This window comes from Octopus bimaculoides, chromosome 3 (assembly GCF_046866305.1).
Source record: "Octopus bimaculoides isolate indiv1 chromosome 3, ASM4686630v1, whole genome shotgun sequence".
Lineage (NCBI taxonomy): Eukaryota > Metazoa > Mollusca > Cephalopoda > Octopoda > Octopodidae > Octopus > Octopus bimaculoides.
The window spans coordinates 63,177,875-63,191,460 of record NC_142930.1 but is presented as its reverse complement, the minus strand read 5'-3'; the positions used below and the strand labels follow the sequence as shown (position 1 = coordinate 63,191,460).

The 13,586-nt window shown below is 33.5% G+C and overlaps 1 protein-coding gene across 39 annotated transcripts in view; it reads left to right on the top strand.

Moving 5' to 3' along the window:
* Positions 1-276: 276 nt before the first annotated feature.
* Positions 277-13,586, top strand: part of LOC106879213 (AP-1 complex subunit gamma-1) — a 139,068-nt gene continuing 125,758 nt past the window's right edge. For 13 of the 39 annotated variants that reach the window (XM_089349084.1, XM_052966420.2, XM_089349082.1 and 10 more), the window contains exon 1: positions 1,150-1,443. Coding sequence is in view for 5 of the 39 variants with exons in the window: in XM_089349057.1 (XP_089205183.1) it covers positions 686-697 (12 nt within the window). In the remaining 34 variants the exon portion in view is untranslated. Of the gene's footprint in view, positions 698-1,149; positions 1,618-2,719; positions 3,063-3,328; positions 3,366-3,671; positions 4,113-13,586 lie in introns of those variants that run through there. The other 26 variants (XM_089349085.1, XM_052966419.2, XM_089349081.1 and 23 more) reach the window with 12 other exon arrangements.

The following is a 13,586-nucleotide window of genomic DNA, read 5'->3' as shown; positions in this document are numbered from 1 at the left end:
CCACCAATATAATTAATTCCATATCACTAACCATTTCGATTTTTTCTCCAACCTCATATGTTGTTACTACTGACCTCCTGCTTATCATCACTAATTATATATGTGTTTGTTTTTTGTTGTTGTTTAGCTCTAGATTAGTCCTTACTGAGCAGACTCGTAATCGAGGGCAATCTTGTCGATTGAGAACATTGTCTTACGTGTGACCTTTTGTTCTTAAAAAGTCGGGGTGTGACTTCAGCATTTGACTGCTACTTCTTGTGTACCAAGTGACCTTACGCAGTCTCACTCGTTTGTAGGTATGAATGTGTGTGTCTGTATAAGCTTGAATATTAGTTTAGTTGCACATGTGGCTGTGTACATAATAAAATAGGATCTCTATCAATTTCGGCAGTGGCTTTTCATTGTTTGACCAACGGAACTACTTTCCTATTCGAATTAGTTTGCGAGGTGGCTGAATATTTTACAGGTACTATAAATTCTCAAGCAGAATCAGCGCGATATAATGTGCAACAAGGTTGGGTCTTTTAATTACAGGTACAGTTCACTTGAAAGGCTTCAATATAGTTTGAACGTAGCAAATTCCCCTCAAGGTTTGGATCGGCACATTATTATAAATAACAAACATTTGCCTAAGATGCCCCGAAGTGGAATCGAATCAGAAACCTTGTGATTACAAAGCGAACTTATGAACCATAAGGTAGTGTATGTTTGCTTATCAAGTGCACATATGACAAAGACCAGAGAAATAAATGTGTGTGGCGTTGCATAATTTTGTTTGCATTATACGCATGTATGTTACCTTGCTTTTACATACAAGTCTGTATATGTACATAGCTGAGTGTAGAAGTGTATGCGCAGGCGCGTGTATATATATGTGTGAGTGTTATCAATTTTTCAGTTCTTTTCAATTTTATTGTTGTCTCTTCCGGTTTTTCACTTTCGGATTCCAAGTAGTACATTGTTAATCTCTTCAAAAACACCATAGCAATACTTAAATTTTTTTTAAATAAATTTCATTCATTGTAAAAATATAATAGAGAAGATAAGAAGATTATACTTGCTCGGCCCACACAAGTTGCTTTTAGAAGAATGTTGTATAAATTGGTGGCGATCACTTGGAAAGCCAGTTATTCCCCCTTGGTTCTCTTTGTTTATTAGATGTCACTACTGTCAATGACATCACGATTATTTGCCACGGGTCGACCGAACCAATTTTGACACTGATTATTATTAACACACGCACGCACACATATATAACTATATATACCTAGCCACACACTCAGACAACGTTACAGTCTTTGTTTTTTTTACATGTTGGCGAGATACTTCATTATTTTGGAACTGGACTAAAGATCTTGCGCAACCATCTAGGATACAGAAGACAAACGACATAGAGAGTATACAAGCCTGGATTTCCCGTAGTTTACTCTTTCGGAAGCGAGAGTAAGTAACTATTCGATCTTTAGGTAGCCATATTGGATGAGTTGTAGTATAGGAGATTGGAGCATTCCTCGCTGAGCGACGATAACGCTTAGTGGAGCTGAAATAAACTGTCAGGGACGTTGCTTACGACTAGACTATTGCTGTATACTTTATTAGATCACATCAACTCAAAAGGTTGGTGCCACCTTTCAGAATTATTACTGTATATGATTGATTTCTTAATCTGACACCTGTCGGTTTGCGTCTTACCGTCCCATTCAGTGTAGAATTATTCTGTGCATGTATTTCTCCGTGTGTTATGTGTATTCACCGATGTATATTTTTCATTGAAATAGACAATCATTCTAGTGTTATGACGAGATAAAACAAAAATGTATTGAAACTAGGTTTTTCTTATATACCTTCAATTAATATAGTGTAGATGCTTTATTTTTTTTGTTATCGCCCCTCTCTTGTGTATATCTTCTAAATCATCGATATCAGACTTAATATTATGTTTCATGATCTCCCCTCATTTGCTCATACATACATATATATATATATATATATATATAAATGTGTGTGTGTTTTTCATGTCACTATAGCAGTCGGTGCTTCCAGTTCCCACATATTGCATTTAATTAGTTTTTTGTGGGGGGCTTCGGCAAGAATACTGGTCATATTTAGCAACATATTTGACTTGATTTCTAATTAAGCTGTACAGATTAATCTGAATAGCGATTCGGATACACACACATGCGTGTATATAACTATGCCTCTATCTTTATAGACTACATTTCGTCGCTGTTTTTAACATTGAGACATTGCAATCTTCCAGATAGACACGCCCATTATATCCCTCGAATTCAGTAAACCTTTTCCTGTTTGAAGTTTTGATTACTACGCACGTCAAGGTCATCTTTAATTTTCACTAAACGCTTATCTTAATCCCAACATCGATCGTCTCTCTATTGAGATTGAATTGTGTCGACTAAGAGAAATAACAGCCCTACCATTTCCATCTCCTGATGTGCCAGTGTCTAGTTTTATGTTCATGCCAGCCACAGTTGCTCTCTAAATATGTTTACAACAACATAATCGGTCTTCGATGTTTAATATTTTTTATCTTTGGTGTTTAGAAAATATTTCGGAGATAACTTTACTCTTGAGAGCAAAAGAAAAAAGAAAATTTAATAATAATAATAATTAATAAATGTAACCCATGGGTCATGTAACAGTTCAGTGTTATATCTTAATAATAATCGGTTTTTGTTGTTGTTTTATTAATTTGATTTATGGTGGAATCGTAGTTTCTTTGTCTACAAGAGATCCACATACTTTCTTCCACCCGGAAAAGAACGATAATTATATGTAGTATAAATTTCTAATTTGGCTGTAGTAACCATTGCTTTAACTATTTGGTAAGCTTTTACGAAATGTTGAAGGAAAAAAAAACCTGTTCCTTCATCAACCTTGTAAAGCGATTTTCTTTTTATCTTTTGTTGGTGAAACCCGCTTTCTACACGTCAGCTTACTACAGTAGACACATCTTCAACCTCATCTTATATGTTAAGATATTTTTATGACTGATCAGCTGAAGAAAGCTGCTAATAATTTAACTTTAGACTAAATTGATAAAGGTAGGCCTGTAATTACCATCATTATTATCTGCGCTATATAGTATATTCTAGCTCGGAATTCACGATTCTCTTTCTCTCTTTGGTCTGTTTAAGCTTACGTTCGAATTAGGGAGGGTCGCTTTACGCAATAATTCTACAAGTCTTGTTCTTACAGCTTTCCAGTAAACCGTATTTAGTCGAGGATTACAGCAAAACATTTTAAATCTTGCTACACCTAATATTCTACTACCTTTTAATCTGAATTATTATCTCCTCTCGTTTATCAGGCCAACATTTGCGAAAAACCTTCATTGAAAGAGCTTGGTAATAATTTAATTTGTCAATTCGATTAAATTTGTGCTGTTTTTGTTTTACACTAATGTTCTTTTTATTTACTATACGTTATCTGTTGCTGCGTATAGGTGTACACCGACATTCAAGTTATTTTCTTGTTAAATACAATCTATTTATTGTATTTCTAATTGGCGTTTTGTCTTTAATGCAGTATAACAAGGGTCTTGAAGAAACTCGTGATTTGTTTTTCAATTTTAATTGAAAGTCGCTGAAGAAATATTTTTCAGCTTCGAAAATATTTCCATACATTACAACGGAATTATCATTTTTTCTTTTATCATATTTCTACTTGAAAATCATGTTGACTGAAATCTTTTATGATTATACGGATTTTAACCTTAGTCGCTGATTATATAAAATTACGAAGTGTGCAGACGTAGAGGATATCAATAGAATTAATGAAGCTTGTGTGTATGGACAAGGAGTGGTTGAAAATTATTGGAGTTAGAATGAATAGAATCTTTATTGTATAAAGATTGTGTATATTTATGTAAGCTCTTTGAACTGGAAAGCAATAAGGTGAAAATAAATGTTAAAAGATTGTCTCTTATTAGTTAGTGTAGAAGGTAACATTTAATACTTAAACAAAATGTGGGTAAGAAGCAAATAGAAAATATTTTCATAATCCAATGTGTCGCAGAGTCGGACAGAAGCACTAATACACCCCCTTTCTATCGCACACACACAAGGGTGGACTGGCAAGTATCGTGATTTCAGGTAAAATTGATTATATCTTCTATAACAGAATTAAATTACATTACAGAAATGTAACTAAAGACGTGTGTGACAAATATATTAAAATATGATATATTTTTTTATCTAGATAACACTGTCCTGATTCGAATTTTAATTAAAATATGGATCATAATAATGTAATATGGCAATTGAATTGTTTCTGAATTTGTCAGACTACTGCTGACATGATTCTTGAATTATTTAGATCTCATTTGAATATGGAAACTACATCCTTCGGTTAAATAAAACAGATAAAAACGTAAATTTACCTATCCTTAAAGACTGTTTTCTACTTATAGATTCTACTGGTTTGAGACAGTAGAAGTCTAAGGAAATATATTAACTATGAAGTTATCTTCCAAAAAGGTTAAAATTTATAGAATACTGTTCCAGGAAAGAATGAAACCTAATATATGGTTCCCGTTTTTGTCGGTGACGTTTTTAGAAATGATCCAATATGTTAAAACTCCAACACAATCCATCTGAAAGAGTGTTTATAAATATAACTTGCTGTGTGTGAATGGTGGCTGCATGGTGAAAGAACTACGTCTTCAGATATAGAACTTCTGGCATATCAACAAATATGATTACCTATAAAACATGCTTCTCATTTGGTTGAAAAATTTAAAGCTTTCTCAAATGACTTAACTGTACATTGGTATTTCACATACAACATCCTCTTCACCCAGTATTTCTGATTTGTTCATTTCTAATTCAAGTATGAAATTTTTGGATTTTTAAAAAATTTAGATAAGTACATCCATATGAAAAACTTTGAAATGAAAATGTATTGAACAATATCCTAGGGCTAAAGTAATAATAATGATATATATATATATATATATATATATATATATATATATATATTATGATTAATGTTTATCGTATGGTCTATTATAACAAATAGTTGTTGTCATAAGGTATTTAGCACTTTCAAAGCATATGGTAAGGTTTTTATATACTGTCAAAGCTGACACAAATAATATCAAAGCTGTGACATTAATATTTTCTAGCATTCTAATTATACATCAATATTTTCAGAATATTTAATTAGATAATCATTTGAACCCTAACAAATCCAAGCTAATGCTACCCATACATTGATAGAGATGTGTTTCAATTTTACATACCATTTGAAAGAGTGCAAAAATTCAAGCTGGAAACTATTATTTTCTACATTTAGTTGGTCTATTCTAGGTAGTCACTGAAATTTCCTTCAAAGCCAATCCCAGACATAGCACTAAAACTCTCATTTATATAAAGGTCTATTCCAGTCTGCAATTTGTTTGATAGTGGGGGGTCTACCACACCCCATGCTGTCTCCATAAAATTGCAAATTGTTTTTCCCAATTATTATTTTGAACAATATTACTGCTAGCTGTAGTAATTTCAGCTTTGTATTTTTATGCCATTCACCTCCTGCTTTGCTTATCTCTGTTAGCAAACAAGTTTTCAATTCACTGATAATTAAAAACACAAATTATTAACTTTCTTGTAGAGTACGAGTCCAGACCAGCACATTCAGTCAGTGATTCAATAGAGTCTACTGAGTTGGCTTTCCAAGTTTAAGATCTTTGAAAATATACTTCCCAAACTATCTTGATAAAAGGGTTAGCTTGGTGTTCAAACAATTGTTGAGTTTCCTAATGCTAATAATATTGATGGTGATAGTTTCAAAATTCCATGTCGTTACTGATGATTTTGTTGAAGTTGGTATTGGCATTTTTTCTTTTGTGTACATAGTTTGCTTTAAAAACAATCCTTAGACAGTGAGGATAAATTTAAATCTAATAAAAAGTTGGAATTAAAAAAAAGCAGTATCTATGGTTTTATTGACTTGTCAGTATTGTCTAGTGCTGCAACACTTGACTAGGATTGGGGTTTAGGATTCTAGAGAGAAATCTTTGCATTCCAGTGAGGAACTTGTTTTTGGTTTGAAAAATTCATCAATTTTTGCTAGATGTATTTTCTTTAATGCTGATTTTAAGAGTGCTAAGCTATTAATATTAAATGTTATGTGATAAATTGCATTTGTATACGAGATTACTTTCTTGTCATATGTGGGGGTGGGTGAAAATCTGGATAGTAAGTAAGGGTGGGGGCAGTGCAGAAAAAAAAAGGTGACAACTGATATAATTACATCAAAACAGATCCTTGTTTGTTGATATTTGAAAGCAATTGTTCTTTTTTATCTTGTAACATTTTTAAGGAAGTTGGCTTAACTCAGATCTTTAGTTAATTCTAGTATTAAGAATGACAATCTATAGTATTTTATAATAACCCAACTAAAGTAATATTTTGAATTGTATGCGTTTTAGTCATTTCTGTAAATTATTTGCTAAGGGTTCAAAATAGAAGCAAAAGTTTGAGTTTCACATATCAATTACTGCAAATGATTACTTTTTTTTTTTTTTTACTAGTTTCAGCTCAAGAACGGCCATGCTGGGGTACCACGATTAGAATATTTTTTAAAATATTTTTTTGTGCATAATAGAATAAGTCTAAACTGGCAAGCAACTGGTATCAGGTCAGATTATGACATTTATATATCTAAACATTGATGCAATATGAGGGTGGAATTGTTACAGGAGTATAAATCACAAGGCACAAGTGTGGCTGTGTGGTAAGAAGCTTGCTTCCCAACCACATGGTTCTGGGTTCAGTCCCACTGCGTGGCACCTTGGGCAAGTGTCTTCTATAATAGCCTCAGGCTAACCAAAGCCTCGTGAATGGATTTGGTAGACGGAAACTGAAAGAAGCCCATCATTTATATATGTATATATCTATATGTGTATTTTTGTGTCTGTTTGTACCCCCATCACTTGACAACCGGTGTTGGTGTGTTTACATTCCTGTAACTTAGCAGTTCAGCAAAAGATACTGAGAATAAGTACTAGACTTAAAAAATAAGCCTTGGGGTCAATTTGTTCAACTAAAACCCCCACAAGGTGGTGCTCCAGCATGGCCGCAGTCAAATGACAAACAAGTAAAAGAATAAAAGTTCACTTTGGGAATATTAATAATAGTTATGGTATATGCTAGTATTCTCCCTGAACACTTATATATGGCAAATCTAATTTATTGGTATTCGGTAAAGCTGGTCATTGTAGGTAGAATCCAACTACACTTTAAACAGAATAAAAAACGTTTTATATACAATTAATTGAATAACTTGTTTTTCATAGACAATTTGTTGAACGCACTGTTTTCATCTTTCTCCTAATCGTTGTAGAAAGAAGGAATAAAGGAATAACATGATTCCATGTTATCTTTTATGCATTGTTTTACACAGTTGACATGAGGCTCCTCACATGTTTCCAGACATGTTTTGAAATCAAAGAACAAATATGACTTCACAAGTTTGTAATCTGATATTAATTACCTATTTATACAGAGAGTTTATGGTTTGATGGTATATGGAAATATATTTGATTTTTTTTTTTTTTTTTTTTTGTCTGTATTCTCTTAGTTTGTTGAAACATTAATGCTTAATATCCCAATTGTTTAGTAATGATTTTTTTGGGGGGCGGTGCATCAGCATGGCCGCAGCTCTAAGCTGAAACTATAAAAGATATACTTATTTATATTTTGTTAGAAGGTAATATTGAAGTTTGTCATTCTTTCTACAATGTTTTAGTTGTTCCATTCACACCCCTAATAAATAACAATGAAATCTATTTTGTTAAGTATATGCATTTACTAATTTTAGCATGAATTATTCCTTTTCAGTAATAGAGCTTCTTTTTTTTTTTTTTTTTTTTTAATGATATACTCCCTTCATCTTGAAATAACTCGAGTCTGCTTAATGTTCATTTTGTTTTATATTCAGCAAGAAAATTATTGCTATTGAGGGCAGTGATATTGCAAAAGTTAGCATGTTTAACTAACAACATAAAGAAAACAATTGAGAATTTGTCACCATGGTGATGAATTTAATTATTTATGGTTTGACAAAGTTCATTAATTCCTAGTTTGTTTAGCTGTTAAAAAATTGTTCCAATGCCTTTCCCTTACTGAGATTAGTTTATATGTGGATAGGTATGAGGAAATTATATACTCTTTTACTTGTTTCAGTCATTTGACTGCGGCCATGCTGGAGCACCGCCTTTAGTCGAGCAAATCGACCCCAGGACTTATTCTTTGTTAGCCTAGTACTTATTCTATCGGTGTCTTTTGCCAAACCGTTAAGTTACGGGGACGTAAACACACTAGCATCGGTTGTCAAGCGATGTTGGGGGACAAACACAGACACGCAAACATACACACACATATGTATATACATATATATGACGGGCTTCTTTCAGTTTCCGTCTACCAAATCCACTCACAAGGCTTTGGGCGGCCCAAGGCTATAGTAGAAGACACTTGCCCAAGCTGCCACGCAGTGGGACTGAACCCGGAACCATATGGTTTGTAAGCAAGCTACTTACCACACAGCCACTCCTTTTCTTAACCTTATCCTACTTGTTCTTTCTTGCCTAACTGGAAAAAAAGGTGGTATAAAAGGTTTTGTGATTAACAATTCTATGGGGCATTTGATTGTAATATACACTTCCTCCAGAATCTGTAAATATCCATATTTACAAAATTATCCCATCATGAAAAAATAAAAGTAGTATGACTTTAAAAATATAACTTTTCTGGGTTTTTTGGGGTTTTGTTTTTTTACTACAGAGCATGGCATGTTTTAGTGTAGTGTGCAGTATTAACTCTACACGGTGATGAATAGACTCTGAAAATATTTCATGTGAAAATGAAGCAGAGGTGAAATTAGGGTCTGGTTCATTGAGAAGTTATATCCACCAATGCTTTTAAACTATTGAATGACTGAGCATGATTCTCAATTCTCATTGAGAGTTAATTAAAAAGCAGTAAAGAAGTTTGAAATGTGGAAAAATAAGCAGTTTAGTAGCAAGAACATCTAGAACCCATAATAGTAGTATAACTAGTGGCATTGGCATCCATAAACTTAGAATCATAGACTACTCACCAGGTTTGTAGGAAGTAGTTGATACATTTTGTTACTTAGTGACAATTTTCAATGTGGGAACTTATTACAGAAGAAAAAATGGAAAGATGTAACTATAAAAGACAAATATGAGATGCATGTAAGCAGTGCTATGTGTATATATAAGAAGTTTCATATTGTTTAGCATTTTCACTGAGAAGATAAATGTGGAGGCTCTGTAGCAATGTAGATATTTTATGTTGGATGGATAACATAAATTTAAGTGAAAACTTGAATACAAATGAGTTATGAAAGCAGTTTAGTCATAAGTGATGACCATACTGATCAGTGGTTTGCATGAAGCATGCAAATTGAAAAAAACTGAGTTAATGAAGGAAGCTACATGCTAGTGTTCAATCTGGAAAAACAATTAGATGAAGTAGTTAAGCAATTATTCAATTGTCACCTGATTTTCAAATGTCATCAGCTGCACCTTTAAGGTAATTTGATGTGATTTCACACCAAAATAATCTATGACAACCATTGTGCCATTTTCCCTTTACCCATTCACATAAATCATTTGGTAATACTTCTGCCAATTGTATGCCAGATAATACTATATACTGACACTACACAGGCTTCTGCACAGTACATAGTTGCCATTGCTGACACTTACTAATAATTGTCTGACAGAACTGTGGTAAAATGGTTAACTGAACACTTGAAGATGATAGGATAATGGTCTAGCTGGAATAGTAGATCATAAGCACGTGAAACACAAGTTTGTCTATAAAACATTCTGACAAAATTGTCTGCCCACTCACTCCTAATAGTTTGAATCTCTGAAACTTCTTATCACCACCCTTCTTTGCAACATGTGTTAATCATGCTGTCCACAACCTTCCTCTATCAACTTGGGATACCTCAGGGCTCAGTTACCTCTTATTTTTCTTCTATACATTTATGACCTATCAACTGCAACATCTAATCGCAGATAATTGTTACCATATTGCTTTTTTTCTTCTCCTCCTGCAATCAGGACATCACTTTATAGAGATCTACATCTTTTATTAATAAAAGGCAGGTAGATTGGTGGCAAAGTGATGGGCAAGTTCAGAAAAGTTAAAACAACCATATCTTCATTTTGCTTTCTTTTATTTTTTATTTATTTATTTATGTTTTAATTAATGGTGCCCTTCTTTGTACTTCTCCAATTCACATTTCTCTGAATCAATCCTTTGCAGATAATTATGTTGATGCTAGGCAAACTTTCTTTGCATTTGATTTTATTGAAAAATATACAAATTATTATTACCTTAGTTGTCTAATAACTGGGTATATTATAGTATTTAGTTTGTCTTCAGAGTCAATTTGACCTTCACATCAGGACAGATAAAATATTAGTATATTAAGAGTAGATTCACCTCTAACACATGATAGAAAATTAACCTTGTGTTCTCTTTAAAAAAAATCTTTATATGTGGATATCAAATATTGGAATAAAGTCATTGGGTTTTATTAGATCAAATAATAGAGTAAATTTACAATTATTAATTCAAAAAGAAAGGTATTTGACAAAGTCGCATGCTTTGCACAAGCCTAACCATTTTAGTATGTTTTTATTTTATCAGGTTGTCTAAGAAATGAGAAGAATTATTCTTAGTCTTCAAAGGCTCTTGTGTTATAATAGACATTAACCTGATTAATGTAACACTTAAGTATCACAAGAACCCATGAACAACACTGGCATTCCACAGTGAAGTAATTCTTGAGAAGAAGAAAAAAAAAAGCATTGCTTGAAATGTTTGCTTGGAGAAAGAAAAACAAGGAAGTTAAAAAGAAAGTTAAGTGCAGCAGGTAATTTTCAGCAAGAATGGTTTGTAGTTGCTGAGTTGGGAATAGTAGTTCCTTGTAGTCATGGTAATAGTGAAAAGATAGCATTTAATGATTGTCAAAAAAACCTTTCTTCCAGATGGCATATTTATAATTTGAAATGTGCCATCTTATAAATAAAGAAGTTTTAAGTTTTGATATTCTTTCTTGCCTATGACTCCAAGAGACAAATATCTGTTGAACAATTTTTGAGCACTTACTAATTTAGACATTAAGATTATGATTTAAGAGCTCTAGATTATTACTCCAAAATAATTCCCAATGAAACAAAAATTCAGAATTCGTTATAAAAAATTCAATGAACAAATAGTTGACTTCAAGGAGTAACTGCTGCAGGGGGAAAAGGTAACTTGTTTGTTGTCTGAGTCTATGAACTAGTTTTAGTTCCTCCTTGAAAACTACTAATTTCAGTTACCCTACAAATGTTATTGAGAAAGTTTTATGTATCACAACTTCTTACCTCCTTTTCTCTACATAATGCCACAGGTTTAATTAAAAGAAATTAATGATCGTATTTAAAAGATTTTAAGTATTTGCTACTACTTCAAGCAGGTTGAACAACCACATAGAGGATCTCTTGCCAGCTTACATGTTGTGTGTATTGAATGTATTTGTGTGTGTGTGTGTGTTGTCTTATGATGCATTAAAAGGATGTTCTCATGATCCCTCAGATTGCAACGAAAATGAGTGGTGGTGTTGTGTTTATTTAGTTGTTCTCAGTTTGTAAGCGTGTAATTAGTTATTAGTTGATCTGATAGGTTTGAAATTAAGAGCATTATTTATTTGTTGGAAGAATGGTAAGTTGTTTGTTACTGTAAAGAATTTTGATTTTGGCCTCAAGGAGGAACGTGTTGTGATTAGATTGTTTCAGAAATTGATGGTTTATTTGTTTGTGATTAGAGGTGTTTGGATGCAGAGAGGAAGATGGTATTGTAATTTTCATATTTAATTACGGTTGTGTTATCAGTGTTTTGTATCATTGCTATAATGTAACTATAGTGCATATCTATAGATTTATTAGCCAATACTATTTGTTACAATGAATGTAAATAACACTTTGATATATTTGTGTGCAGAAAAAGAGGGAGCAGTTCTACATGAACATTTTGATTCTTGTTGGAAATTTCATCAGTAACAGTATACTCTCTTTATGCATAAAGTAGTGAGGGCTGATCTAAAGATGTTGAGTCTCATGGAGGAAGTAACAATATACTGAGATGTCTGGCTATATAAGGTTCTTGAGAAAACTTGTTCACCTGATCAAAACTGAATGCTAGAAGCACTGTGTATTACATGCTCTCCACCCACTCATTATGTTGATTCAAACCCCTCCCTCAGTGCACCAAACTATAAATCATGAACTATACTTATCTCTCTCCCCTTGCTCCTGTAGCCTAATTTCATCTTGTCATCTCTCTCTCTCTCTCTGTCAACTGTATTATTACTTACTAACCTGCTGCCCTTCCCTCGACCTACTCTCTCCTGCATCCCTCTATCCTCCCCAATTCATGACTCATCAGTCATTATCTTTCTACTCTACCCAACTTCTTTTACAGCTGCAGGCTGCCTGCCTTCCCCCTCCCCTCATCTTCTGCTCTCTTTATCATCTTACAGTAGCACCATCCACCCACCTAGTTAAATCTTGTGGGCCACTGGACACCTCATCTATCAGTCTCTTTGCAGCTCCTACAGACCTTTCTCTCTCTTCCCAGTATTAAATGTGAATAACCATGCAGCTCTTCTATAAGAATCTGCTTTGGACATGCCCCATTCTCTCATGCTCTCACCCCTCATCTCACAGCATAAAACTGACCCACCCAACTATCATCCCTTTAGGTTTCTAGTCTTGAAAGCTGCATGGCAGCCTCTACAGTGCAGGTAGCTTGAAAAAAGCACACTGTAATGTGGTTGGCATTAGGAAGGGCATCCAGCTTTAGAAATCATAGCAAAGCAGACATTGGAGCCTGGTGCAGTCCTTAGACTTATCGGGACCTGTCAAACCATTCAACCCATGACAGCATTGAACATAGATGTTAAACGTTGATGATGAACATATTGTTTATAAACTCACTAATATTAGGGGTTAAAACAAACTGGAAAGACCAATTTTCGTATGTGCCATATTTTTGGCTGTTAGTTTGGACATGAAATTACTAGTGTGTCAACATTATTCCATTCTGTTATAATGTACTATTAACACATGTATCTACGAGCCAACACTATTTTACAAAAAATGTAAACATAATGTTTGTACTATGTGTTCATGGATACATAGTAGATGTATGAAGAGGCCAATATTTTAACACTAGACATGTGGCATAGTAAATGTGTTGGCTTCATTAACATAAAGTCTGAGTTCAATTCCTGGCCACTTACAAAACATTGTGTCCTTGAATAAGAAATTTCATTTCATTTCATGTGGCTGCAATCTTCTCAACTGAAAGCGAGTACCAGACTGCTGAGCTGTCTCTCCCACTAGCTGTGGTATCTGTGTATTTGCTTGCACACATATGAATGCAAAACAGTCAGAAAAAACATCATGTCCTAGTCACTTGTGAGTGACATTTAAGATTTATTGCTACTCTTGTTTCATTGAGAGTCTTTATTTTGACATC